The 27,970-nt window shown below is 43.7% G+C and overlaps 1 protein-coding gene across 1 annotated transcript in view; it reads left to right on the top strand.

Annotated features, from left to right (window-relative positions):
* Nucleotides 1-22,485, top strand: part of timp2a (TIMP metallopeptidase inhibitor 2a) — a 32,165-nt gene extending 9,680 nt beyond the window's left edge. Inside the window, exons 2-5 of the mRNA XM_020936551.2 lie at nt 12,932-13,032; nt 16,833-16,941; nt 20,878-21,002; nt 22,069-22,485. Of these exons, the coding sequence (XP_020792210.1) occupies nt 12,932-13,032; nt 16,833-16,941; nt 20,878-21,002; nt 22,069-22,266 (533 nt within the window). The 3' untranslated portion in view covers nt 22,267-22,485. The remainder of the gene's footprint in view (nt 1-12,931; nt 13,033-16,832; nt 16,942-20,877; nt 21,003-22,068) is intronic.
* Nucleotides 22,486-27,970: the final 5,485 nt, after the last annotated feature.

Below are 27,970 nucleotides of genomic sequence, written 5' to 3'. Positions count from 1 at the left end.
CTGCATCAAGCTGTTCACGCCACCAGGACAAGTTAGAGGCCAGATGGTTTCTTTTATACTCTGGATCTTTCCAAGCAAAGCCAAATCATCTCCATGGAGACGAGCTCTCGAAAAGTTACGTAGTGTGTCTTTAAGTAAACAGATGTTGATCCATTTGTAGCAGTAGGAAAATGTGCCTGTGAAACAGCGGCCAGTGCTGAAAAAGCTGACGTGTGTCTGAGGCATGTTCTGTGGAAGTCATTACCCCCAGAATCTGCCCCAAACTGCCCCCATCAAGTCCACTCTGCTCCAAACTGCCCCAGTCTGTCCCAGTCTGCTCCAAACTACCCCACTCTGCTTCAAACTGCCCCAGTCTGTCTCACTCTGTCCCAGTCTGTGTCCCAGTCTAGTCCACTTTTCTCTGCCCCAGTCTGTGGGTGGGGGAGGGGGGATGTGGGTCACCCTGTGGTTTCGGGGGTGTGTGTGTGGTGGGTGGTGATGTTCGGATGACATCATGTGGTCGGGTTTAAAAACGGCGTCCTGTGATGTTGGATTTATTGAGAAACGTGATCCTCCTCCGACCTCTGTATCTGCCCCTCTGCCCTCTGTATCTGCCCCTGTGTCCTCTGTATCTGCCCCTCTGTCCTCTGTGTCTGCCCCTCTGTCCTCTGTATCTGCCCCTCTGTCCTCTGTATCTGCCCCTCTGTCCTCTGTATCTGCCCTCTGTCCTCTGTATCTGCCCCTCTGTCCTCTGTGTCTGCCCCTCTGTCCTCTGTATCTGCCCCTCTGTCCTCTGTATCTGCCCCTCTGTCCTCTGTATCTGCCCCTCTGTCCTCTGTATCTGCCCCTGTGTCCTCTGTGTCTGCCCCTCTGTCCTCTGTATCTGCCCCTCTGTCCTCTGTATCTGCCCCTCTGTCCTCTGTATCTGCCCCTCTGTCCTCTGTATCTGCCCCTCTGTCCTCTGTGTCTGCCCCTCTGTCCTCTGTATCTGCCCCTCTGTCCTCTGTATCTGCCCCTCTGTCCTCTGTATCTGTCCAGAGCTAAAATGATCCAAATGATTCTCGTGAAGGTGTGTGGAGTTTAAAAACGCAGTGGAGCACTTCCCGTATCACCACATGATGACATCACAGGGTGGAACAGAGTGAAGCGCTCAGCCTAAATCTGCAGGGTTTGTGTGTTAAACATGTGAATGAAACAAAACAAGACAAGAGTGACCAGACGTCCCAGCAGATTTATACAAAAAACACAGATTTGTCCAAGTTTTGTACAAAAAATGTCCCAGGTCTTTGTATTTTTGACCAATCTGATCCCTGCCAACAGAAAAGCTGCTTAAAAACGACCAAAACACAAAGAAAACGTGACTCTACTGACTCATGTTCATCATGAATGGGACGAGTACAGAACAGTTTTCCTTCACCCGCCACAAACCCAGAGTGTCCCAATTTTTTCATTTTCAGAATTCCCACGGTCATGGAAATCCTGGATAAGTCATATAAATTGAAAATATCATTTTCCAAATCTTGAAAAGTCCATGGAGTTTTGTAAATGCAATGAAAGTTTTGGAAATATCATGGAATTTGAGTATCTCTTTCTCCAGTGTTCTGTTAGGTTCTCATGAGGCTGTTCTGATTATTTCTGAATGTTTGCGTCTTTTGTTTAAAAGAGACGACAATAAATGCACTGACAGGATTTTGAAAGTTAAAAACTATAATCCCAAACCATAAGGTGAGTGGAAAGAGTTAAACATTTCATATTTAGTGCTGAAAGTCTGATCAGTTCTACACATGTAAGTGCTGTAAAGTCATGGAAAATTCACTTTAAGTCATAAAACTAGGGCTGGTATCATTAAGAAATTGACGATACGATACATATCTCGATATATTCCACTTTCAATTCAGTATGATATATTTCAGATCAATTCGATACAGTTTAATAAAAAATAAAGGCTAAATCGTGGCTGTGATACTAAAAGTCTTTGTTAAACGACTTCTTGTGCAAAGTTCACAGGAAACAGTAATTTTAGTCATCAGAACTGTGAAAATGTCAAATGTGTCGCATGAACAAATTTCCTTCCTCTAAACAAGCAACAAAACTGTAGCTGTAACAAGATAATGTAGTGAAATATACAAAAAAAAAAATACTCTTGGGGATATATCGATACAGCAGCCCACGATATTGATACTGTATCATTACATTAAACAATACAATATATCGATATTTCAATATGTTTGACATTTTGTCACTGAAAATGAGTGGAAACCCTGAATTTTGAAAGTCTAGTCACGACTAGACCTGTAACGATAATAACATTTGCTGGACGATTAATTGACCAAGAATTTATTGCGATAAACGATAATATTGGCATTTTGAGACCAATTTCAACTAATATAATGACCACAATGCAAATTTCAAATATCAATAAACCTTATTGTCTAAAGAACATTTAACACAGGAACTGAAAGACAAACAAAAACAGACCTAAATAAAACAGACTTAACACAGGACTAGTCTAATGTGTCTGACTCACAGCGACGACTTGTTCCCAAAAATGCACTTGAATAAACCACTGTTGAACCAAACACAACCAAAACAATAAATAAAATGGATTATTAACTCTGTGACTCTCTGACTGTAACAAAATTCTCCTTAAAAGTGAATTTAGTGACTGACTTACATTGGAATATTGTGTCTTGTCTCTGTGGCTGCTGCTGTGGCCTCGTCATTTTGGTCTTGAAGTGTTCGTATGAACCCGCGACACAGGATCCTGTTTCTCTATGACAGAAGTGTCAAACTCATCTTGTTCCGGGGGCCGTATCCAACCGACTTTGATCCCAAAGGGACCGGATCAGAAAACTCATGTCATATAAACCCCAAAAATAACAATAAGTTCAAATATTTGTGCAGAGAAACACAAATCTATAACAGAAATCTTTTTTAATTGATGAACTCTTTCTTATTATAATATTATGAACAACATGAAACTTTAAGAAAAATTCAATTTCAACACAATATTTTAACATGAACTCGTTTGCAAACAGGAATAAGTCAGTTTTTGTTGTAAAAACCTGCACTTGGCTCCACTTTTCTCATGTTGGACATTTTTCTGATGAGGGTGTCACGGTCAACAGTCAAAACGATCGTCCTTTAAGGAGGTTTTGGAAAGAGACAAGTCTTCATTTGTGCTGCTCTGGTGGGAGGGGCCACGTACAGAGACGCTGGAGACGCTGCTGTGATAAACACCACACAAAATTAACAAGATTTTAATAGAAAATATCATTAAAATATTTTAGTAGAAAATCACCCAAGGGCCACATTAAAGGCCTTGGAGGGCTGGATCTGGCCCCCGGGCCGTATGTTTGAAACCTGTGTTCTATGAGGGAGCTTCTGTTCTGTCTGGTGTCGTGTCTGAGTCTTGTGGGATTTCAGTGGATTTCGGGCTCTTCTCGGGGGCGGGGCTAGTTCTATCGCTCAGGTTTGGGTTTATATCGGCTGTTGGGATTTCAGACATTTCTTCTCGTCGTTTGCGTTTCGCTCACTGTATTTGACGCACGTGGCTGTCGAGACGAGACGTGTCCCGCTCACCAGTGTTGATTCAGCATCGTGACTTATTCTTGCGCTCGGCGATGAACTGTTTTGATTCTGACGGCGGCGCTTGTGCTGTGGCTTCATGTTAAACCACACAAACGGCGGCACTTTCTGCTCTCTAACATTCACCCTCTTTGAGAGCGAGAGAGCAAGAAAAACAAACAAGCTGCAAATAGACGTTATCGAGCTCGTTAACAGTTAACGTACGATTACTTGATTTATTGATTATCATTACAGGCCTAGTCACCATAAACAAAACACAGCTCCAGGTCTGTTTGTGATGAGGAAACTACATTAAGGAGAACAGATTTTCAAAATAAAAAAACTAGGACACTCCTGGTTTGTGGTGGTTGGTACTAAAATTGTGAAACAAGTGCGTAATTAAGGAAAAGTTTTAGTATTTTACCAAAACAAATGACAGTTTTAGCGTCTCTTTACTGTTGACAGGGCCCGATTGGTCAAAAAAACAACAGCTTTTATGTATTTTACCTAAACAGATGCCAATTTATGCCTCTCATTCTCTCAAATTGGTCAAAAATATCGACACTTGGGACATTTCTTGTGTAAAACTGTGACAAATCATTGGTTTTGTATAAATCTGCTGGGACAGGGGACACAAAACTGGGACTGTTCTGGGTAAACAGCGATGTTTTGAGACGGAGGATCATTCTGCTTTAGATTGAAGCGTGAATCAGACACAGGCAGAACATGCAAACACAGAGGAGGAGTTTGTTTATGTCTGTGAGCCGTAATGACGCCGGAGTTTAGTCTTTACGAGCCGTGGTTGTGGAGGAGGGAGACTACACACGAGGACGGGAAGTACTTTAACTTAACTGTGTGTTGGCGCTAAGTGGACGTCCCACACACACACACACACACACACACACACACACACACACACACACACACACACACACACACACACACACACACACACACACACACACACACGTCCACGACAAACCTGCTCAGTCTCAACGCGACTCAAACACGTCTCAACAACTTAAACGTGCATCATGAAACACCTGACCTCTGTTGTTCTGTTATATCGTGACGTGTGAGCTGCTGTGTCCAAATCATTTCCCGTCTGGATCAATAAAGTTTGTCTAAGTCTGAGGGTTTGGTGGTTGGTAATAATAAAATTGTGAAACGAGTGTAATTAAAGAAAACTGTTCTGCACTCGGCTCATTCATGACAAACATGAGTCAGTATGATGAAGCAGCTTTTCTGTATTTTACCTCAACAAATGACAGTTTGTGTGTCACTTTACTGTTGGTGTGAGATCTTGTCTCGTTTCTGTTACCTCCATGAGCAGGTGCAAACCCTCTACCACAGTCATGTCCAAACTATGGCCCCTGGGCCAAATGCGGCCCTCAGACAAATTTTTCTTGGCCCTCGGGCTTCCAGGTGAATTGGCCCAAATACCTGCATCAATTAAAAATTAACTTTATACTGCAAGTTTTTTTTTTTTAAATCTACCTTGATAAAGCAAATATTTAATATTTAGTTTGTGGTTTTAAGGATCTTAGCAGGAATAAAGAACTGACGGTTCATTCTAACATGTTAAACATGCACATATTTCAATTATTCCCTGTACTGAGCATCAGTCTGTGACCCTCAACTCTCTGCTCCGTCTGTGTTTAGAGATGTGACACTTGATGAATAAAGTTTGGACACCCCTGGTCTACCAGAAAAGTTACACAGTGTATCTTTACATCAGAGATGTCAAACTCAGATTCACAGAGGCCAAAATTAAAAACTGGGACTAAGTCGTGGGCCAAACTAAATATTTATTGAAAAATTTCAACAGCATCTGCAGGTTTTCTCTTCTTCTGTTAAACCTTTTCTTTAATAATAGTTTTGCTTAAACACTGAATCCAGCAAAATGTAAAATAATAACGTTTTAATTAATGTGTCTGTGTGCGGCGGCAGTTCTAATACAGATTTGATATGATCTCGCGGGCCAAATTTGGCCCCCGGGCCTGAGTTTGACATGTCTGTTTTACATTAACGTGTTGGTTTAGTTTGGTTTGCACGTTCTCCCTGTGTCTGTCTAATGTTAAACTGTGTGTATCAGAGCCAGAGACAAGTCGGCCAAAAATATCAAAATATTCATATATCGTATCATTTAATGTGATGATACAATATCGATATCGTGGGCTGCTGTATAGAAACCAGGTCTGAACCAGGTCTGAACCAGGTCTGAACCAGGTCTAAACCAGGTCTAAACCAGGTCTAAACCAGGTCTAAACCAGGACCATCAAGTTTGGCGTAAACTATGTATAAGAAGTGTTTTTTTGTTTTTTAGAGAGAAATAAAAACAAAACAAAAAAGTAATCATTTGAATAATCCAGATTTGAGTGTTGACCAAAATAATCGTGATAATGTTTTGTTTTTTTCATAATGTTGCAGTTGTACCTGTTGCACCTCAGACCAAAGAGGAAGGAGCGTTTCATAAATCGGGTGTTTCATAAGAGGATCTTTTGAAACTCTTGATGTGTTCACACTGAGACGAGGAAGGAGACTCGTATTTGCATCAAGTCTAAACCGTTTCTTGCTCCATTTCAGATGTGATTTAATTTGACTCGTTTGTGTGTCAATACTTTGAAAAAAACATCAGACTCTTCAGATCTTTTCGTCGTGTTCTAGTTTCTTCTCGTTGACCGTCTGCAGTTGTGTTTGGAGTGATTCGTTCTCAGATCTAGTTTGTGGTTTGTTTTGGGTTTAGTTCCGTGAAGTTTCATCAATTTCGTCTTTTTCCAGAAGATTCTCACTGGCCGATTGTGAGAGGAAGGGCATCTGACATAAACTCTGACATAATCACAGCACAAAATCTTTTTCATTGGGGCGACTTTAGAACAGTTACATGAGATTCTTTACATGTGAGTGAATGTGTTTTAGTCCTGGTTTAGACCTGGTTCAGTCTTTGTTTAGTTCTGCTTTTGTTCAGTTTTGGTTCAGTTCAGTCCTGGTTTAGTCCTGGTTTAGTCCTGCTTTAGTCCTGGTTTAGTCCTGAATTAGTCCTGTCCAGTCTTTGTTTAGTCCTGGTTCAGTCATCATTTAGTCCTGGTTTAGTTCTGGTTCTGTACTAGATCAGGCCTGATTTAATTGTGGTTCAGTTCTAGTTTGGTCCTGGTTTACTCCTGATTTAGTCCTGTCTTAGTCCTGGTTCTGTCCTGGCTTAGTCCTGGTTCAGTTCTGGTTCAATCCTAGTTCAGGCCTAATTTAGCCTTGGTTTAATCCGTTTCAGTCCTAGTTTAGTCCTGGTTCATTTTTTTTTTAGTTCTGGTTTAGTCCTGGTTTAGTCCTGGTTCAGTCCTAATTCAGGGTTTATTTAGTTCTGGCTTAGTCCTGTCTTAGTCCTGGTTTAGTCCTGGTTCAGTTCTGGTTCAATCCTAGTTCAGGCCTAATTTAGCCTTGGTTTAATCCATTTCAGTCCTAGTTTAGTCCTGGTTCATTTTTTGTTTAGTTCTGGTTTAGTCCTGGTTCAGTCCTGGTCTAGTCCTGGTCTAGTCCTGGTTCAGTCCTGGTTCAGTTCTGGTTTAGGCCTGAATTAGTCCTGGTTTAATCCCGTTTCAGTCCTAGTTTAGTCCTGGTTCAAGCCTGATTTAGCCTTGATTTAGTCCTGGTTTAGTCCTGTCTTAGTCCTGGTTTAGTCCTAGTTTAGTCCTGGTTCAGTCCTGGTTTAGTCCTGGTTCAGTCTTTGTTTAGTCCTGGTTTAATCCTGTTTCAGTCCTAGTTTAGTCCTGGTTAAGTCCTGGTTCAAGCCTGATTTAGCCTTAATTTAGTCCTGTCTTAGTCCTGGTTTAGTTCTAGTTTAGTCCTGGTTTAATCCTGTTTCAGTCCTAGTTTCATCTTGGTTCAGTTTAGTAGTTTAGTCTTGGTTTAATCTTTGTTTAGTTTGTGATTAGTTCTGAGTTTAATCATCGTCTTTCTCCAATCACATAAACCTGATTGTGATCGGGAGGGCATCTGACGTAAACCTCTCCCTCCTCACTCCGTTCTTCTTCTTCTTCTTGTACATTCTTGGTCCGTGAGCGAGCGAGGCGTTCGTGGCTACATCATGCCGCTGCTATGTTCAGGGACCTATGCAGCGTGGAAAATCTGAGCGTTACATAAAATAATAATAAAATAAGTCGTAAACAGAGCGGAGGACTCCCCCGGGGCCCAGTCCAACCGGCGCAAAGTTCCTCCCTCTGCTGCCACAAATGTAGGCCAGAAGAAGAACGAGAAGAACAACAAGAAGAAGAACAAGAAGAACGAGAAGAAGAAGAAGAAGAACAAGAAGAAGAAGAACAAGAAGAAGAAGAAGAACAAGAAGAAGAAGAACGAGAAGAACGAGAAGAAGAAGAACAAGAAGAAGAAACAAAGTACCAGTCCAAAAAGTAAAGCTACACTGCGGAACTTTTCTGCCGGAGGATGGATCAAGTTGTTCTGCTTTTCTTCATGGAGATGTTATAATCATCTACACATGAACCAGGACTGAACCAGGACCAAACCAGGTCTAAACCAGGACTGAACCAGGACTAAACTAGGACTGAACCAGGACTAAACTAGGACTAAACTTGGACTGAACCAGGTCTAAACCAAGACTAAACTTGGACTGAACCAGGACTAAACCAGGACTGAAACCAGGTCTAAACCAGGACTAAACCAGGTCTAAACCAGGTCTAAACCAGGACTAAACCAGGTCTAAACCAGGTCGAAACCAGGTCGAAACCAGGTCGAAACCAGGTCTAAACCAGGACTGAAACCAGGTCTAAACCAGGACTAAACCAGGTCTAAACCAGGTCTAAACCAGGACTTGAAACCAGGTCTAAACCAGGTCTAAACCAGGTCTAAACCAGGTCTGAAACCAGGTCTAAACCAGGTCTAAACCAGGTCTAAACCAGGTCTAAACCAGGTCTAAACCAGGTCTAAACCAAGACTAAACTTGGACTGAACCAGGTCTAAACCAGGACTGAAACCAGGTCTAAACCAGGTCTAAACCAGGTCTAAACCAGGTCTAAACCAGGTCTAAACCAGGTCTAAACCAGGTCAAAACCAGGACTGAAACCAGGTCTAAACCAGGTCTAAACCAGGTCTAAACCAGGTCTAAACCAGGTCTAAACCAGGTCTAAAACAGGACTGAACCAGGTCTAAACCAGGACTAAAACAGGACTGAACCAGGACTAATCTCGGACTTGAGAGAAAGGGAGAGAGAACCTTGAGCCCGTGGAGTAAGGTGTCCGCAAAGTGCCGGTCCTGTGGTCACCCGACGGTCCATGTGGGCACATCTCCAGGCCCGTCCCGACGCTCAGTCCTGGTTCAGTCCTGGTTCAGTCCTGGTTCAGTCCTGGTTTAGACCTGGTTTAGACCTGGTTTCAGTCCTGGTTTAGACCTGGTTCAGTCCAAGTTTAGTCTTGGTTTAGACCTGGTTAAGATCTGGTTTTAAAGCTCAAAAATACGTATAAAAACAAACATTCTGACTGTGAGGGGGGTCGCGTCTCCACAGATCCGACCTGTAACTTCTGTCTGGTCTGGTCTCCATGTAGATAAAGTTTTAAAGCCACACTGTGAAACATTCCAGACAAAGCAACAACATCTCCATGGAGAAAAGCGTCTGATGGACTCGGACGTGTTTAACAGCACAGATCATCTCACCTGTTGTAGTTCAGTTAAATCGGTTCTTTGTGGTCAGATTGTGTTGGAACAAAACTCAGATTAAAGTTGAACAAAGCCTCAGACAGGGCAGTGCCTGCAGTTAGCATCACACCCCCAGAGCATGTGGAGGATCATCGTCAGTATCAATAGAGTTTTAAGTGGTTACATAACTGAGCTGAAGTCACACAAAATCACACCCTGACATTTAAATTAAAGTTTGGGTGTCACCGTTTTTATGTCATTTAGTTTTTATTTGTGATGTAACTTTTGATTGTGATTTGGATTTGAATCTTTTGGTTCCGTTCCACCCACTGTTTAAAGAAAAGGACTAAAGGTGTGTTCAGACCGCGGCGTCAGGAGCAGCGTCCGGTTTACGTGCAGTGCCTATGTAGAAACGTGTCTAAGGCGTCGTATGTTTTGTGGTGCATCTTTTGGCATCAGCGCAGTGAGAATCTGGTATTGTCATGAATCCGTGTGTCATTCGTTCATTCGTTTTTCAATATAAAACCAAAAATAAGAAAACGAAAAAACAACAGTTTTCTTCGTTATTTGTCTCCAAAACCAAAATGAAAAAACGGATAACGATTCGTTTTTTCAGTTTTCGATTTTGTGTTTAAATGAAGAATGGAAAAAACGGATAACGGCCGTTTCCCGTTTACGTGACTTCAGTGACTGTGATGCCGGACTTTTGCACCGCATACGGACTGAACCAGGACTGATCCAGGTCCGAGACCAGAGCGGGACCAGACCGAGACCAGAGCGGGACTGAGACCGGGACCAGACCGGGACTGAGACCGGACCAGACCGGGACCAGACCGGGACCAGAGCGGGACTGAGTCTCAGTAGCGCTCTGGTCCCGGTCTGGTCCCAGACCTGGTCCATCTGAACCAAAAGCTCTTAGTTCGGTTCGTTTTCGTTGGGGTGAAAGCGTCAGTCGGAGGCTTTGCACCACCTCGGAACCAGCTGCGGTTCTTGAGCGCGGAGGACCAGAGCAGCTCGGTCTGGTCTCGGACCTGGATCCGTCCTGATTCAGTCCGTATGCGGTGAGACTGGGACCAGACCGGGACCAGAGCCCACGGCAGGACCGGAGCTCGAAGCTGAGGCTTGGACCCCGTGGAGGCTTGGAGTCAAAGCTTGGAGTCCGGTTTGGTCCCGCTCTGGTCCCGGTCTCAGTCCCGCTCTGGTCTTGGTCTGGTCTCGGACCTGGATCAGTCCTGGTTCAGTCCGTATGCGGTGCAAAAGTTCGGCATCACAGTCACGGAAGTCACGTAAACGGGAAACGGCCGTTATCCGTTTTTTCCATTCTTCATTTAAACACAAAAAAACTGAAAAAAACGAATCGTTATCAGTTTTTTCATTTTGGTTTTGGAGACAAATAACGAAGAAAACTGTTGTTTTTTAACTTTCTGACTGTGTCTCTAGCTGAAAAAACAGAACTTTTGGTGTCGGCTCCGCGTCAACCAATCAGGGACGACAATCCATTGACGTAGAGACTTTATTACCCAGAAGAAGAAAGAGAAAGACCCGTGAACTGGGGCAGGAAACATTAACATTAGCGGAGTACGGATTTCTCCTGGCGTCTCCTTCAGGAGGTGTTCCGGGCATGTCCCACCAGAAGGAGGCTCCAGGGAAGACTCAGGACACAGTTGTGGGACTATGTCTCTGGGCTGGACTGGGAACACCTCGGGGTCCCCCTGGAGGAGCTGGAGGAAGTGTCTGGGGTGGAGGAAGTCTGGGAGTCCCTGCTTAGACTGATGCCCCCGCGACCCGACCCCTGGATAAGAGGAAGAAAATGGATGGATGGAAAATATATACACGCCGCAGCTGCCGAGCCGATCGCGAAGACTAGACCAGGACTGGACCAGGACTGGACCAGGACTGGACCGGGACTGGACCGGGACTGGACCGGGACTGGACCGGGACTGGACCGGGACTGGACCAGGACTGGACCAGGACTGGACCAGGACCACTGATGTGTTTTATGTGATTAAAAACACTAAAGTCTCTCTGACTGCTCGGCCATCGTTCCGGGAAAAGACCAGGTTGGGGCACTTGTTTCCAGGGCAACGGATGTTCTGGACATGTCTTTTTTTCCTATTCGTCCACTAAGTCCAAGATGCACGTCCGGGGCGTCTAAACTCAAATGTAAAGGCTCCAACTAGAAGCATCCAGTGTGTTTTTTGACACTCCGGTCTGAACGGACCTTTAGGGAAAATAACGTCACAAACATCATTCAGCTCCAGTCAAATGAAGCTCATCGAGGCAAACTTTAAACTCGATACTCAATAGAGATTCTGACACCACAATGACAATGAAAAACCCTCTTTCTTTAGACGACATAATGTGAATTTCCACATTAAATTGTTTTACTTTCTTTTCTGTTCTCATGTATCTGTGTGATCCCTCAGTGGTCCAGGTCTAAACCAGGTCTAAACCAGGTCTAAACCAGGTCTAAACCAGGTCTAAACCAGGTCTAAACCAGGTCTAAACCAGGTCTTAATTAGGTCTAAGCCAGGTCTAAGCCAGGTCTAAACCAGGTCTAAACCAGGTCTTAATTCCAGTAGATCTAAACTAGGTCTAAACTAGGTCTAAACCAGGTCTATACCAGGTCCAAACCAGGACTAAACCAGGTCTTAATTCCAGTAGATCTAAACTAGGTCTAAACCAGGTCTAAACCAGGTCTTAATTAGGTCTAAGCCAGGTCTAAACCAGGTCTAAAACCAGGTCTAAACCAGGTCTTAATTCCAGTAGATCTAAACTAGGTCTAAACTAGGTCTAAACCAGGTCTATACCAGGTCCAAACCAGGACTAAACCAGGTCTTAATTCCAGTAGATCTAAACCAGGTCTAAACCAGGTCTAAACCAGGTCTAAACCAGGTCTAAACCAGGTCTAAACCAGGTCCAAACCAGGTCCAAACCAGGTCCAAACCAGGACTAAACCAGGTCTTAATTCCAGTAGATCTAAACTAGGTCTAAACCAGGTCTAAACCAGGTCTAAACCAGGTCTAAACCAGGTCCAAACCAGGTCTAAACCAGGTCTAAACCAGGTCTAAACCAGGTCTAAACCAGGTCCAAACCAGGTCTTAATTCCAGTAGATCTAAACCAGGTCTAAACCAGGCCTAAACCAGATCCATGGTCATATACTAGTCTCTGTGTTCTTATACTTGTTCTGATGCAGCTCCAGAAAATTCTAAACACATCAGGAAAGATTCTGCTCTGTCCTGTCATTGAAACTTCTTTTTTAGCATCAGTACCTGAGAGAAATGATTATGCATTTTCAATAATAGCCTTTATAATCGATTATTGTTAGTGTTTTAATACGTTGGTGGTAGAGCCGGTCGTGTCTCCAGTCTCCTGCTGTGTGTGTAAAACCCAAACTCCCAGACTGACTCTTTAAGTCTTTATAATGATTTAATGTGCCTCTTCCTCCTGAATAATTATCTCAAACTGTTACTAAACTCGGACTAATTGGACCATTACCGTGTCGCACTTTATTTAACTTTATGTGTCTGTAAAATAAAACCTTCAATGTGCGAAAAAAAGACGCATTAGTTTTATTTTTGTACTTTCTGCAGAGTCATTGTGCTATTTTTAGACTCCAAACTGGACGAAAGTACTTATCAGCCTTAACGGTGCAGTATTGATGCAGCAAATTCTGTTCTCGTGTAAATAGAATCAGTTTTCTTACGTTGACGTTAATATATTTTTTTGTTTACGTTCCAGTGATCCGCGCGAAGGTGGTGGGAGAGAAAGAGGTGGATTCTGGGAACGACATTTACGGAAATCCGATCAAGAGGATCCAGTACGAAGTGAAACAGATCAAGGTGAGCTGGGTTTTATATGAACATGTTTGCACTTCTCAAAAAAAAACTAAAGCAATACAACAAACGTCAGAACTCGATATGAAAAAAAAGATGTTGGATATGTGTGTAAATCTGGAAGGGGTAATGTTTTAGGACCAGAAGGACGCTCCTCTTTTAATGCCGCTGTTGTTCATATCTATTAAAGGTTGTATGGAGGATTTTTTTTGTTTCAAATTGTCAGTGATAGATTATAGATGCAGTAGCCTTGTAATTATGATGACCAAAAAAAAGAGAATAAAAATTCATCAACTCTGGACGTGGTGGGGCTAAACATTTGCCAATAGATAACGACACTGCCTCGTTATCTGTGAGCTGACAGGCTGTCAATCAAACTCCCTACGTTTCTAGTGTAACTGACTTGCCTGCGCCGCCGGTACGTGGTTTACGTACGACTGTCACACAGTCCACAGACGCAAGACGCTGTTTTACTCCACCAACACAACAGTTCTTAGCGGCGTTTTTTGACCTATATCTTCCTCGCAGTTCGCAAAAAGTTTGTTGCGAATGGCGACAAGAATCCAGGAGCAGTTCGCCGCAAAAGAAAGTCTGTTTTTGAGGTCGCTGAAAGAAGAAGACAAGGGGAAAAGCAGCGAAGCCAAACTAAGGTGATTCTTGAAGATTCATTCCAGCGATGGCGCGACTGAAGCAGACGAAGGGTCTAAAGACTGAACCACTGGTCCACAAATTACTCCTGGACAGGAAACTTCTGCTTATTATGAAAACGTACTTTATTTCCGAGAGCGAGACAAACGTTTTTCAGGACACGAAAGCGATATCCTATGTCTGAAAACGTAATTTTCAAGGCAAAGAAAGAGTCCGCTTGCTGCTGCGTGTTGTAGCTAGTTCATTCGCACTGAATCTCTGCACACTCTTCTCTGCTCCCCTTTCCTGCTCCTGTCCCCGCTGCCCGATCCGCTCTTCCCCCTGCTCCTCACTTCGCCGGGCACGGAATCTCCGCGCACCGCTCCCCTCTCCTCTCTCCTCTCTCCTCTCCTCGCTCCTCTCCCTGCTCCTCACTTCTCGTCCGCGAACGAAATGTCCGCGCACCCCCTCCCCCCGCTCCTCACTTCTCCGTCTTGTCTAACCAACACTGTAGTTAGTTGTTTACAAGTCATGTGCAGCACCGGCTGTAAACAAACCTGTTTCTGGCGTAAGGAGGAGGAGGGAGGAGGCGTTTCTACGTAGGAGCTGTAGGGGAGGGGAGGTGGTTTCACACATGCGCAACATTTGAAAAAGGACAAACAGTCGCTGGATTTCTCGTTCCTTGGAAAATCCTCTATACAACCTTTAAAGCGGCACCGATAGACTTATCAAGAATTTCGGACTTCCGGTCATCGCGTAATTCATACTGGGAACGATTTTCAGAAAAAGTGAGCATCAAACCTCCATCTTTGTCAAGAGACACATCCCACTGGGAAAACAAAGTCGATCTTTTCAAGTCTTTTGAACCATATCACTTTTGTTTCTGGTTCTGATATTGTCATATTTTAGTTTTGGGATTCGGACATCGTTAATTGTGTGGGTGTTGGATCCAAACAGCGGAAAACGGCTCGAGAAATGTGTTTGCGAACTCCATAAATGCAAAAGTGAATCAGATGTGTGTGACTCAAACCTCCGTTCAAACTGTTTTCTCTTCCCAACGAAATTGAAAAATAGTGAAAGGTGAAGGTGATGGGCAGGATTGATCCACAGGAAGAACCAAAAAGGAAAACTTTGTCTGCCTAAGAAATCATCCCGAGTTTACAGAGAACATTTTGTATGTGGAGCGACGACAAAACAAAGAAGACAAACAGACTGAGCTGCACTTTCTTGTTGTTGTGGTTTTACAGCAACATCACGTCTTGGTCTCTTTGCAGTGGAAGGTGTTTCTTGGTGAACAGCTGGTGCCTTTCGCTTTGGCGTTGACTTTTTAAATTCGTAACCGAGGTTGAGTGAGGGATTTTGTTGGTGCCCTGAGCTTTTCACAGACGAGAGCAGGTTCACCCTGAGCTCCTGTGATGGACGTGAAAGAGCCTGGAGAAGACGAGGAGAACGTTCTGCTGCTGCACCACGGTTCACGTGAGCGGTTTGGTGGTGGGTCAGTGATGGTCTGGGGAGGCAGATCCATGAACGGACGCACAGACCTTTACCGACTAGAAAACGCCCGTCTGACGCCTTTAGGTATCGTGATGAAATCCTTGACCCCACAGTCAGACCCAACGCTGCTGCAGAAGGTCCTGGTTCCTCCTGATGCACGACAACGCTCCGGTCTCATGTTTGAGGAGTCTGCGGGCAGAACCTGAAGGATCAAGAAGAAAGCATTTTGAGCTGAAGAAATTAAATTCTTAGTAAATGGACAAACCTGCCACGTCATTATTTCACTTTGATTTTCAGGGTGTTTATAAGAAGCCCTCTGTGGTTGAAATGTTTTTTTGTGATCCTTTTGTTCGACATTGCTCTGTCCAGATTTGTACAGATATCCAACTTTTTCGTTCATACAGAGATCTGAGATTCCTTTTTTGTTTCCTTGTTTGAGCTGTGTGTATAAGAAGTAACGGGCTGCATTCAAGTTCTAGAATTGGATGAGGTTATAATAACTTTATAACTCTACAGGACATTCAGTGTTTTTGAAAGAAATCTCCAAACTTCTGATCCACAAATGTTTCTACTTCTCATTATTATTTGTTTGCGATTTAAACTTTATGGCTTTTAACTGACAACAAACACGTCTCTGGGCAGTAGTACGAGTAGTAGTAACAATAACAGTACTAGCAGTATTAATAAAAGTACTAGTAGCAGTAGTAACAGTACTAGTAGTATTAATGCTCATTGTGCATTGACAGATGTTCAAAGGTCTGTCTCAGGATGTAGTAGTTGTAGTTGTAGTAGTTGTAACAGCAGTAGTAGTAGTAGTTGTAGTTGTAGTTGTAACTGTTGTAGTTGTAGTAGTTGTAGTAGTTGTAGTTGTAACTGTTGTAGTTGTAGTAGTAGTTGTAGTTGTAGTTGTAGTAGATGTTGTAACTGTAGTAGTAGTAGTAGCTGTAGTAGTAGTAACAGTTCGTTGTGTGTATTCTCAGATGTTCAAAGGTCCGTCTCAGGATGTAGTAGTAATAGTTGTAGTAGTAGTAGTAGCAGTAGCAGTAACAGTTGGTTGTGTGTATTCTCAGATGTTCAACGGTCCGTCTCAGGATGTAGTAGTAGTAGTTGTAGTAGTAGTAGTAGTAGTTGTAGTAGTTGTAGTTGTAGTTATTGTAGTAGTAGTAGTAGTAGTAGTAGTAGTTATTGTTGTAGTAGTAGTAGTAGTAACAGTTCGTTGTGTGTATTCTCAGATGTTCAAAGGTCCGTCTCAGGATGTAGTAGTAGTAGTAGTAGTAGTAGTTGTAGTAGTTGTAGTAGTTGTAGTAACAGTTGGTTGTGTGTATTCTCAGATGTTCAAAGGTCCGTCTCAGGATGTAGTAGTAGTAGTAGTTGTAGTAGTTGTAGTAGTTGTAGTAGTTGTAGTAGTAGTAGTAGTAGTAACAGTTGGTTGTGTGTATTCTCAGATGTTCAAAGGTCCGTCTCAGGATGTAGTAGTAGTAGTAGTAGTTGTAGTAGTTGTAGTTGTAGTAACAGTTCGTTGTGTGTATTCTCAGATGTTCAAAGGTCCGTCTCAGGATGTAGTAGTAGTAGTAGTTGTAGTAGCAGTAGTTGTAGTAGTTGTAGTAGTTGTAGTAGTTGTAGTAGTTGTAGTAGTAGTAGTAGTTGTAGTAGTTGTAGTAACAGTTGGTTGTGTGTATTCTCAGATGTTCAAAGGTCCGTCTCAGGACATCGAGTCGGTTTTCACGGCTCCGGTCTCTGCCGTTTGCGGAGTCACTCTGGACGCCAGCGGGAAGAAGGAGTACCTCATCTCAGGTAAGAACACTTTACTGCTACATGTATGTATGTCTATGGAGGAATGTTACAGCAGTTACCACGGTGACACAGTGCACACATTAGCAAACACTGACAAAATAGATGGATGGATTTAAAGAGTGAGAGAGAGATTTTCAGGAGCCTGTGGTGTTTGTGGTGCTGTTTCGTAGTTTGATTTTGAGCTTGTGACGATGTATTTTATGTCGGAGAAACTTGTTTACGAGCACGGTTCATCTCACCTGTTGTAGTTCAGCTAAGTCGCTTCTTTGTGGTCAGATTGTGTTCGAACAAAGCTCAGATTAAAGTCTGACAAAGCCTCAAACAGGGCAGTGCCTGCAGTTAGCATCACAGAGAAGGTTCATGACTTCAGCTGTAGGATTGTTTTTTTCTATAGTATTTTAAATGGTTACATAACTGAGCTGAATCACAATAAATCACACCCCGAAAATCAAATCAAAGGTCAGTCCTGGTTTGGGCGTCACCTGTTGAGGATGATTAATGTCATTTAGTTTTTGTTAGTGATGTAACTTTCGGCTCTTTAATTGAATAATAATATTAATAATAATAATAATAATAATAATAATAATAATAATAATAATAATAATATCATTCGTTCTTTCATTTTAAAATTTTTGTTTTTATTTTGAAAAACAAATGAACAACTATTTTCTTCATTATTTGTCTCCAAAATCAAAATGAAAAAACAGAAAACGGCTGGTTCCCGTTTCCGTGACTTAAATCGTGATTCCGAACCAGGGCTAAACTGGGCTCAGTCCCGGTCTCAGAACTGGTCTGGTTTCGACCTGGTTTCGACATGATTCAGTCCTGGTTCAGTCCTGGTTTAGTTCTGGTTTAGTCCTGGTTTAGTCCTGGTTTAGTCCTTGTTTAGACCGGGTTTAGACCTGGATTAGACCTGGGTCAGTTCTGGTTTAGACCTAGTTTAGTCGTCGGTTTAGTCCTGGTTTAGTCCTGGTTTAGTCCTGGTTCAGTCCTGGTTCAGTCCTGGTTCAGTCCTGGTTTAGTCCTGGTTTAGTCCTGGTTCAGTCCTGGTTTAGTCCTGGTTCAGTCCATATCTGGCGCAAAAGTTCAGCATCTTCAGTTTTTTTGGTGAGAGTAATTTAAAAGTGCTGTAATAGTCGTGTAATGTTTTACATTACATTTAATGTTTTTAAATGCAGTAATATTGTAATGTAACAAATGACTTTGAAATGACAGAAACAAGTCAAAAATAACACATTACAGTTTTAAAGTCACTTGCCCAACAGTGATTGTGGGGCACGCAGTCGTTTTTTGATGGGGTTGGAGTCTTAAGAGCGTGACTTATAGTGCAGAAAATACGGTAATATTATTGTTTAATATTGTTGTCCAAGTTTTCAGTTTGTCCAACAAATGGTGCAAATAAAAAAACTGGAGACGTCTTGAGCAGAAGTTTATTTACCATCAATAATCCGGCCCCCGGGGGGACGCGAAAAGTGAACATAGTGTGATGTTTGAGTGTTTAAGTCCCTTGACTCTGCTTCTAGGTTTATAAAGTGAGTGCGATTAGAGACTCTGAGGCCAGTAGCTCCAGTTAAACAACAATATGTCACAATTTAGATAATGATGCCAGTGTTGTGCCAAGAGAAGATCATTGTGTAAATAATCTCTTGTGAGTCAATATTAAACTGAGATGTACGTGGAGGATAAATTACTTAAATTCTCTTACAGTATTTATACATTTATTTGATTATCTACAAACTATTCACAGACAAATGTCCAAGGTTCAGATCTAGAATTGTTCAAACTGAATAAATAAAACTTTACAAAAATATTCATTCCAAACTAATTGTTATTATGATGTTACAAGTGTTTTTTATGATTCTTGTGTTGGTTCACTGTGAAAAGATTTGGTTCTTTTAAAAAAATAAGATCAAAATAAAATAATAAATAATAATAAGTTCAATAATAAGTAAGTTAAAAAGATCCGGCTCACTCATAAATGTTACATCACTAATTGTTTGTAATTTTGTGTTACCTGAAACACCTGACACACCTGAGCAGACAGGTGAGCGCACAGGTGAGCGCACAGGTGAGCGCACAGCGCACAGGTGAGCGCACAGGTGAGCGCACAGGTGAGCCGACAGGTGTGGCAGGTCACAGATCTACACAGGACACTGCAAACAATTGATAATTTGCAGTGTCACACTGGGAGGGTTCTACATGCATGTCTAGGACACATTGTTAAGTACTTTCTAATGTGACACTATGCACACAGCTGCAAAGGTGTGAGGGCAGGTGACAGGGCAAGTGTCAGGGCAGGTGACCGGGGTCATGTGTGAGGGCAGGTGTCAGGGCAGGTGACAGGGGTCAGGTGACAGGGCAGGTGTCAGGGCAGGTGTCAGGGCAGGTGACAGGGGTCAGGTGACAGGGCAGGTGTGAGGGCAGGTGTGAGGGCAGGTGACAGGGCAGGTGTCAGGGCAGGTGACAGGGCGGGTGTGAGGGCAGGTGACAGGGGGTCAGGTGTGAGGGCAGGTGACAGGTCAGGTGTGAGGGCAGGTGACAGGGCAGGTGACAGGGGTCAGGTGACAGGGCAGGTGTGAGGGTAAATCTGTAGTTGTGTAGTTGTTGAGGTGTTTGGAGTTGGAGTTGTGTTTATGTTTCAGAGTTGATAATAAAGTGTGAGTGTGAGTAATAATCTGTACACACACTGTCACTGCCACTCTGGACTTCCCCCACAAAACACACACACACACACACACACACACACACACACACACACACACACACACACACACACACATATATACACACACACACAAACACGTACACACACGTACACACAAACACACGTACACACACGTACACACACACACACACACACACACAAATGCATACATAATACACCACATATATGCACACACACAAACACACACACAGATACACACACTTATACACATATACACACATACATATACACAAGTACACACTCACACATACACACACATGGGGGTGCTGTGAAAAAGTTTTTGTTAATCCCTCTTAGCCTAGAGGCCTATTTAATACATTTTATATATAAATAAATAGAAATTCAACATTTTATTGACATACACTTTAATATAATCTCTGACAGTTGAAAAACAATGTTAGAACAGTTTAAAAACGTTGTGTGTGACAATTGAAGAGCAGAATCTTCCACTTCCTTGGCCCTGGATACAGACAGTTTACAGGCTCTTCATCGCCTCCTGCTGGTTAAACGGTGTATGGCAGCTTGGACTAATTTCACTAAAACGCAGTGAACATAAATATTAATGAGATTTTACTACTTTATTGACTTTTTATTATTTTATTTTCTGGTTTGGCACAGTCAGCAGATGTAACACACACACACACACACACACACTCATTTCATAACTGTCATCTACAACTATAATGTGAAATAGAGCCAAAACTGACCTAATTTACTCAACAGTTGTGGTTACACTTTTCTTAAATGAACTTTTAAACACTGAAAAACAGGTAGTGTGCGACCAATCACAGAGCAGCACTGAGGTGTGGGCGGAGCCAAAGGTGAAGAGAACCAAAACAAACTGACAGACGTACTTCAGACTGGTTTAGAGTCGATACGGATTATTAAGTTTAGTTTGTTGAGTTTGTGAAAAAATATGCAGAGGGAAGAGCTGTACGGAGTTTAAAAACGCAGTGGAGCTCTTCCTGTATTACCACATGACATCACGAGGTGTAAAAGAGTTACTCAAACGTCTGTGAATGAAACAAAACACAAGTCCAGGTCTGTTTATGAGGAGGAAACAACATAGATTAGAAAAAAAGTGTAATATGGGATCTTTAAATGACCCTGTCCCTGTCTCTGCCCCTGTCTCTGCCCCTGTCTCTGCCCCTGTCTCTGCCCCTGTCTCTGCACCTGTCTCTGCACCTGTCTCTGCACCTGTCTGTCCTCAGGGAAGGCGGAGTCTGCGGGCAGTATGCACGTGACTCTGTGTGATTACATCCAGCCCTGGGACTCCCTGAGCACCACACAGAAGAAGAGCCTCAGCCAACGCTACCAGATGGGCTGTGAGTGTAAGGTAAGAGACGGAGGAGAGGAGGAGGAGGAGGAGGAGGAGGAGGAGGAGAGAGAGAGAGGAGGAGGAGGAGGAGAGGAGGCTGTGAGTGTAAGGTAAGAGAAGAAGGAGAGAGGAGGAGGAGGAGGAGAGGAGGCTGTGAGTGTAAGGTAAGAGACGGAGGAGAAGAGGAGGAGGAGGAGGAGAGGAGAGGAGGCTGTGAGTGTAAGGTAAGAGACGAAGAAGAGGAGGAGGAGGAGGAGGAGAGGAGAGAGGGAGGAGGAGGAGGAGAGGAGGCTGTGAGTGTAAGGTAAGAGACGAAGAAGAGGAGGAGGAGGAGAGGAGGAGAGAGGGAGGAGGAGAGGAGGAGGAGGAGGAGGAGGAGGAGGAGGAGGAGGAGAGAGGAGAGGAGGAGGAGGAGGAGGAGAGGAGGAGGAGAGGAGGCTGTGAGTGTAAGGTAAGAGACGAAGAAGAAGAGGAGGAGAGGAGGAGGAGGAGGAGGAGAGAGGAGAGAGGAGGAGTGAGCTGTGAAGTGTAAGGTAAGAGACGAAGAAGAAGAGGAGGAGAGGAAGAGAGAGAGGAGGAAAGGAGAGGGGGAGGAGAGGAGGCTGAGTGTAAGGTAAGAGACGGAGAGGAGGAAGAGGAGAGGAGGAGGAGGAGGAGAGGAGAGAGGAGGAGAGGAGAGGAGGAGAGGTGTGTGAACTGTAAAGAAAGAGAAGAAGAAGAGAGGGGAAGAGGAGGAGGAGACGAGGAGGAGAGGGGGAACAGATCCCTCTCTTCAGGAGAGGAGAGAGGGAAGAGAGAAGAGGGGAGGAGGCTGTGGCCGTAAGGTAAGAGAAGAAGAGAGAAGAAGGAGAGGAGGCGAAGAGGAAGGGAAGAGGAGCAGAGGGGAAAAGGGGAAAGGAGTAGAAGAGAGGATGCAGAGGTCAGGAAGAGGAGAGAAGGAACAGAGGAGGAGAGAAGATGATGAGCAAAGAAACAGAAGAGGAGCAGAGAGGAAAGGAGGAGGAGTAGAGGATGCAGAGGAGGAAATGGAAGAAAAGTAGAGGATGATCAGGTGGATGATCAGGTCTTTCTCTCCGTCCTCCAGATCGTGCGCTGTCCGTCTCTGCCGTGTGAGATCTCGGCCCCGGAGGAGTGTCTGTGGACGGACCTGATGATCGAGAAGCAGGTTTACGGACGCCAGGCCAATCACTACGCCTGCGTGAAGCGCTCCGACGGATCCTGCTCCTGGTACAGAGGAGTGGCCCCGCCCAAGAAGGACTTCCTGGACGCCGAGGACCCCTAGAGGCCCCCCCGCCGCACTGCAGCCCCACACACACACCCACACACGGACACTCCGACGTTAAGCCCCGCCTACAAAACCGACCACTCCGAGCCTTTAACCCCGTGTTTAAAGACGCACTGTGTAACTTTTTGCTTTTTCCTCAAATGTTCTACAGTACGGTGTTTATTTTTGGCACTTATCTCCACACAAATAAACTTAATTAAACTAAATTAATTCTAACATTTTCTCAGGGTTTATATGAGTCCAATCTGTCCTAATTTAACTGTTTATCTCCGAAATCAAGAGTTATTTTAACATTTTGAGAGTAAACGGTTAACATTTTGTAGAGTTATCCTGATTTAACCAAACAACACACAGAGGAGTTTTATTTTTACACTTTATTTGAGTTAATTTAAGATGAAATTATGAACAAAACTGGTTCAAACTGGTCTTCTGTCGCTGGAGTTTGAAGTGGAGGGTGCGAGGTGCGAAAATAACACCAGTGGAAGTTGAACTGACACTAGTAGACGTTAAATTACCACTAGTGGAAGTCGATTTTACACCAGTGGAAGTTAAATTAACACGAGTGGAAGTTAAATTAACACTAGTGGAAGTTAAATTAACACTAGTGGAAGTTAAATTAACACTAGTGGAAGTTAAATTAACACTAGTGGAAGTTAAATTAACACTAGTGGAAGTTAAATTAACACCAGTGGAAGTCGATTTTACACCAGTGGAAGTCAAATTAACACGAGTGGAAGTCAAATTAACACTAGTGGAAGTTAAATTAACACTAGTGGAAGTTAAATTAACACTAGTGGAAGTCGAATTAACACCAGTGGAAGTTAAATTAACACTAGTGGAAGTTAAATTAACACTAGTGGAAGTTAAATTAACACTAGTGGAAGTCAAATTAACACTAGTGGAAGTTAAATTAACACTAGTGGAAGTTGAATTAACACTAGTGGAAGTTAAATTAACACTAGTGGAAGTTAAATTAACACTAGTGGAAGTTAAATTAACACTAGTGGAAGTTAAATTAACACTAGTGGAAGTTAAATTAACACTAGTGGAAGTTAAATTAACACCAGTGGAAGTCAAATTAACACTAGTGGAAGTTAAATTAACACTAGTGGAAGTTAAATTAACACTAGTGGAAGTTAAATTAACACTAGTGGAAGTCAAATTAACACTAGTGGAAGTTAAATTAACACTAGTGGAAGTCAAATTAACACTAGTGGAAGTTAAATTAACACTAGTGGAAGTTAAATTAACACCAGTGGAAGTTAAATTCATATCAACTCTGGGAAATAACCCCAACTCAAACCCCCATTTAACTTTCAAATAGTTAAAATAAAACTTTCTGTGTTTAAAAGCAACTCTAAAATATTTTTACCCTGAAATTTTAACCCTCCATTTTTTTTTTCTGTGCGTGGCCACATCACTAGGACAAGTCACGGATCAGATCTGTGGAGACGTGGACCCGTTCCCAGAAAGTTTTGAGAAATAAAAACACCTGTAAATTGAATAAATGCAAGATTATTACAGTTTGTGCTTTAATGCCGTACTGTGGAACATCCCAGGCAAAGCAGTAACATTCCACTTCACGAGAAAAGTTACACAGCGCATTTTTTAAGTGTTTTATTTTATGTTTTGCGTTCACGTGACGTCACAAAATTAGAATCCCAGAAGTTTAAACGGAGCTGGAAACGAGTCACAGTTTTCAGGTGGAGTGTGTCCGATTTCTCGACCCGGTTTACGGTTCGTATCTCGGTAAAGTTCCTGGGTCCTAACCACGAGAAACAAAAACGGCGTCAAATTTCAGCCTCGTCTTTGTCAATATAAATAAACAAAAGTGGAGAAGGTTCGGAGATTTATTTAAAAAACGGCGAATCTCCTTCCGAAAATTAAAACATCGAATTCTAGAACGTGAACGCAAACTATCCCCCCCATCCCCGTTAAAAGCGAAAAGCGTCGGAGGTTTTTTCTCGGACAGATTTTGCGACGTCGTGCTCGGGGTTGTTGTGACGTCACTTCCTCCTGAGGCTGGCGTCAGGTGGACTTTTATTTTGAAACGAACAGAGCACTTCCTGCCCCCGAAAGCTCTTAACCCTAAAACTTCGACTTCGACCACGATTAATCCTTCGCTATTTAACCCGAAATACGGCGTTTACGTAGCGAGGCCTGACGCCATCGGTAACGGCGAACGTCGTTAACCCGATTTGACATACTCACACGAACATCCATTTTAATTCCTTTTTATTGTTTATTTTCTGTTCAATTAACGGGTGAAGTTGTTATGATTTTTTTACTTTTTAAAAATTTACAACTAGAATTATATCTCCTAAAGCCTCGCTACGTAACTTTTTATGTCTTGTTTCCATGGAGATGTTGTAGCGTTGCCCGTAATATTCCGCAGTACGGCATTACACAGCGCTTGTTAACAAATTGTAGGTGTTTTCGTTGCTCAAAAATACACGAAATTTTATGGAAAAACACGCGTCCTCACTGTGGGTGGACTCGCCTCTCCGCAGATCCGAGCCGTGACTTGGCTTCGTAGCGTCGCCCGCTCGTTTCCGTGGAGATACAGCTGTTCCAGGACGTACAATTAATGCCGTACTGTGGTTTATTCCAACGCAATATTCAATACAGTACGTTTTCTCCATTGTAACAGGCAGGAGGCAGAAACGTACGCCAGAAATGTTCCGTAGTGCGGCTTTATGTCCCCCCTGTCCCCCCGTCCCCCCCCCCCGTCCCCTCGTCCCCTCGTCCCCTCGTCCCCTCGTCCCCTCGTCCCCCGTCCCCGTCCCCCCCGTCCCCGTCCCCTCGTCCCCCCCGTCCCCCCGTCCCCCCGTCCGTCCCCCCGTCCCCCCCCGTCCCCGTCCCCTCCCCCGTCCCCCTCGTCCCTGTAGCTGTACAGAAATCTGCAAATACTTCAGTTGTTTTTATTATTTTCGGCTTTAGAAACTTTAGATTTGCACTTTTGAAGGACGCACCCAGACTCTGAGTGAAAAAACAAACAAAAACGCTTCGTGATGAATTAACTCGCTGTTGATGCTTTGCAGTGACGTCGCGCCGGGGGTGTTCGACGTGTGTGTCTACGGAGGAATGTCAAGCAGTTATACAGACAGAACGGAGCCCGTGATCAGTGCGAGCGTTCATGGTCCAGTTAGACCTGGTTCAGACCAGGATTCAGACCGGGTTCAGTTGTGGGTTCAGTTCTGGTTTAGTCCAGGGTTTAGTCCTGGTTTAGATCTAGTTTAGTCCTGGGTTAGTCCTTGTTTAGACCTTGTTCAGTCCTGGTTTTGTTTAGGTTCAGTTCAGGTTCACTCCTTGTTCAGTCCTGGGTTCAGTCCTGGTTTAGATCTGACTGAACCAGTACTGAACTGGAACTGAACCAGGGTTTAGACGTGGTTTAGACCTTGTTCAGTCCTGGTTCAGTCCTGGTTCAGTCCTGGTTTAGTCCTGGTTTAGTCCTGGTTCAGATCTGGGTCAGTCCCAGTTTAAACCTGGTTTGGACCTGGTTTAAGTCTTGGGTTAGTCCTGGTTTAGACCTGGTTTAGACCTTGTTCAGTCCTGGGTTAGTCCTGGGCTAGTCCTTGTTTAGACCAGGTTCAGTCCTGGTTTAGTGTTGGTTTAGACCTGAGTTCAGTCTTGGGTTAGTCCTGGTTTAGACCTGGTTTTAGACCTGATTCACTCCTGGTTTAGTCCTGGTTGAGTCTTTCTTCAGTCCTGGTTTAGTCCTGGTTTAGTCCTGGTTTTAGACCTGGTTCAGTCTGTATGCGGCGCCAAAGTCCAACACTCACTTGTTGTTTTTCCAGTTTTGAGTCAGTTCTGTAAAAATAAAACTCATCAGATTAAAGTCAGACTTGAGTAACAGAGTTTCAGACGGAGCAGTGCGTCGTGTTAGCGTCACACCTCCAGATCACGTCCACCTGCGAAGCGTCGACAGAGAAACGAGCCGATTCTGCTTCTGAAACTGGGTGAGAGCAGCCGCTTCGTGTCGATACTGATGATTGTAAATGAGATATTCCTGTTTTTTCTCGCAGACTTAAATATGGAAAAAAATCGCTTCAATGTTTTGCTCTTTTTACGTTATAAATTACTCACCGCTAAACGCCGTCCTCTGTGCCGTTTTTACGCTTCGATAAATACAATAAAAGTACAAATCGAGTCTTATTTAAAGGGTTTTTGGTTTTTCCTGATGATTTCTTTGCGTGTTTTTTGACGTTGGCGGCGGCGGCGGCGGCGGCGGCGGCGGCTCTCGCGCTGGAAAACCGCGAGGGCCCGACTGCTTTTTGTTACAGATGGAGAAAAATGGCAGGATCGTGCATGTTTTAAAAAAATGTGTAAAGGTAAAAAATGTCAAATAATCAATATTATCAATAAAACCAAATGTTTCAAACGGGAAGTGTGTGTACGAATCTTTAACTCGGGAGTTTTGGTGGTTTTAAAAAGAGACTGAACCTGATTTTTGAGTTTTAAAGGACGAGAAGAAAAGGAGGAGGAGAAGAGACGTAAAAGAGAGAGAAAGAGTGGAGGAGAGGAGAGGAGAGAGAAGGAGCCAAGAAGCAGAGGGAGGGAGGAGAAGGAGAGAGGAGAAAAGGAGAGAGAAGAGAGATGAGGAGGGAGAAGAGAAGAAGAAAGGAAGAGCAGAGGATAGGAGAGAGATGAAAGGGGAGAAGAGAGAAGTAGAAAGCAGGAGAGAGGAGGAGAAGAAAGAGGAGGGGGAGAGGAAGGAAGAGGAGAGAAAGCAGAGGAGAGAGGAGGAGGAACAGAAGTAGAGGAGAGGAAAAGAAAGGAAGAGCAGAGGAGGAGCAGAAGAGAGGAGGAAGAGCAGAGGATAGGAGGGAGGAGAGGAAGACGGGTATAGGAGAGGGGAAGAAGGGAGGAGAAGAGGAGGAGAAACGGAAGGAGAGGAGATGAAAAAAGGGAAGAACAGGATAGGAGACAGGAAAAGAAGAGAAGGAGTAGAGGAGAAAGGAAGAGCAGAGGAGGGAGAGAAGAAAAGAGGAGGAGAGGAGAGGGGGAGCAGAAGAGAGGAGGAAGAGCAGAGGATAGGAGGGAGGAGAGGAAGACGGAGAGGAGGAGCAGAGGAGAGGAAAAAAAAGGGAAGAACAAAGAATAGAGAGGAAAAGAAGAGAGAAGGAGCAGAGGAGAGAAGAGGAGAGAGAGGAGAGCAGAGGAGGGAGAGAAGGAAAGAGGAGGAGAGGAAGAGAGAAGTATAGGAGAGGAAGAAAGAGGAGAAGAGGAGAGAAGTAGAGTTGGGAGGAGAGGAAAGAGGAGGAGAGAGGGAGAAGGAGAGAAGGGAGGAGGAGAACAGAGAAGAAAGGAAGAGCAGAGGATAGAGAGAAGAGAGGAGGAGGAGATGAAAGAGGAGAAGAGAGAAGTAGAAAGCAGGAGAGAGGAGGAGGAGCAGAGGAGAAGAAAGAGGGGAAGAGGAGAGGAGACTAAAAGCAGAGGAGAGAGGAGGAGAAACAGAAGTAGAGGAGAGGAAAAGAAAGGAGGAGAGGAGATGAAAAAAGGGAAGAAAGAATAGGAGAGAGGAAAAGAAGAGAGGAGTAGAGGAGAAAGGAAGAGCAGAGGAAAGGAGATTGAAAGAGAGGAGAGGAAGAGCAGAGGAAAGGAGAGAGGGTTAGAGAAGGAAAGAGGAGGAGAGGAAGAGAGAAGTATAGGAGAGGAAGAAAGGAGAAGAGGATAGAGGAGAGGAGGGAGGGAAGGAGAG

This window comes from Boleophthalmus pectinirostris, unplaced genomic scaffold (genome assembly GCF_026225935.1).
Source record: "Boleophthalmus pectinirostris isolate CB_2022bp ecotype Guang Dong unplaced genomic scaffold, ASM2622593v1 HiC_scaffold_14, whole genome shotgun sequence".
In the NCBI taxonomy this organism is placed as follows: Eukaryota; Metazoa; Chordata; class Actinopteri; order Gobiiformes; family Gobiidae; genus Boleophthalmus; species Boleophthalmus pectinirostris.
Note: the sequence above shows the minus strand (reverse complement) of the source record. Positions and strands in the feature narration are given on the sequence as shown.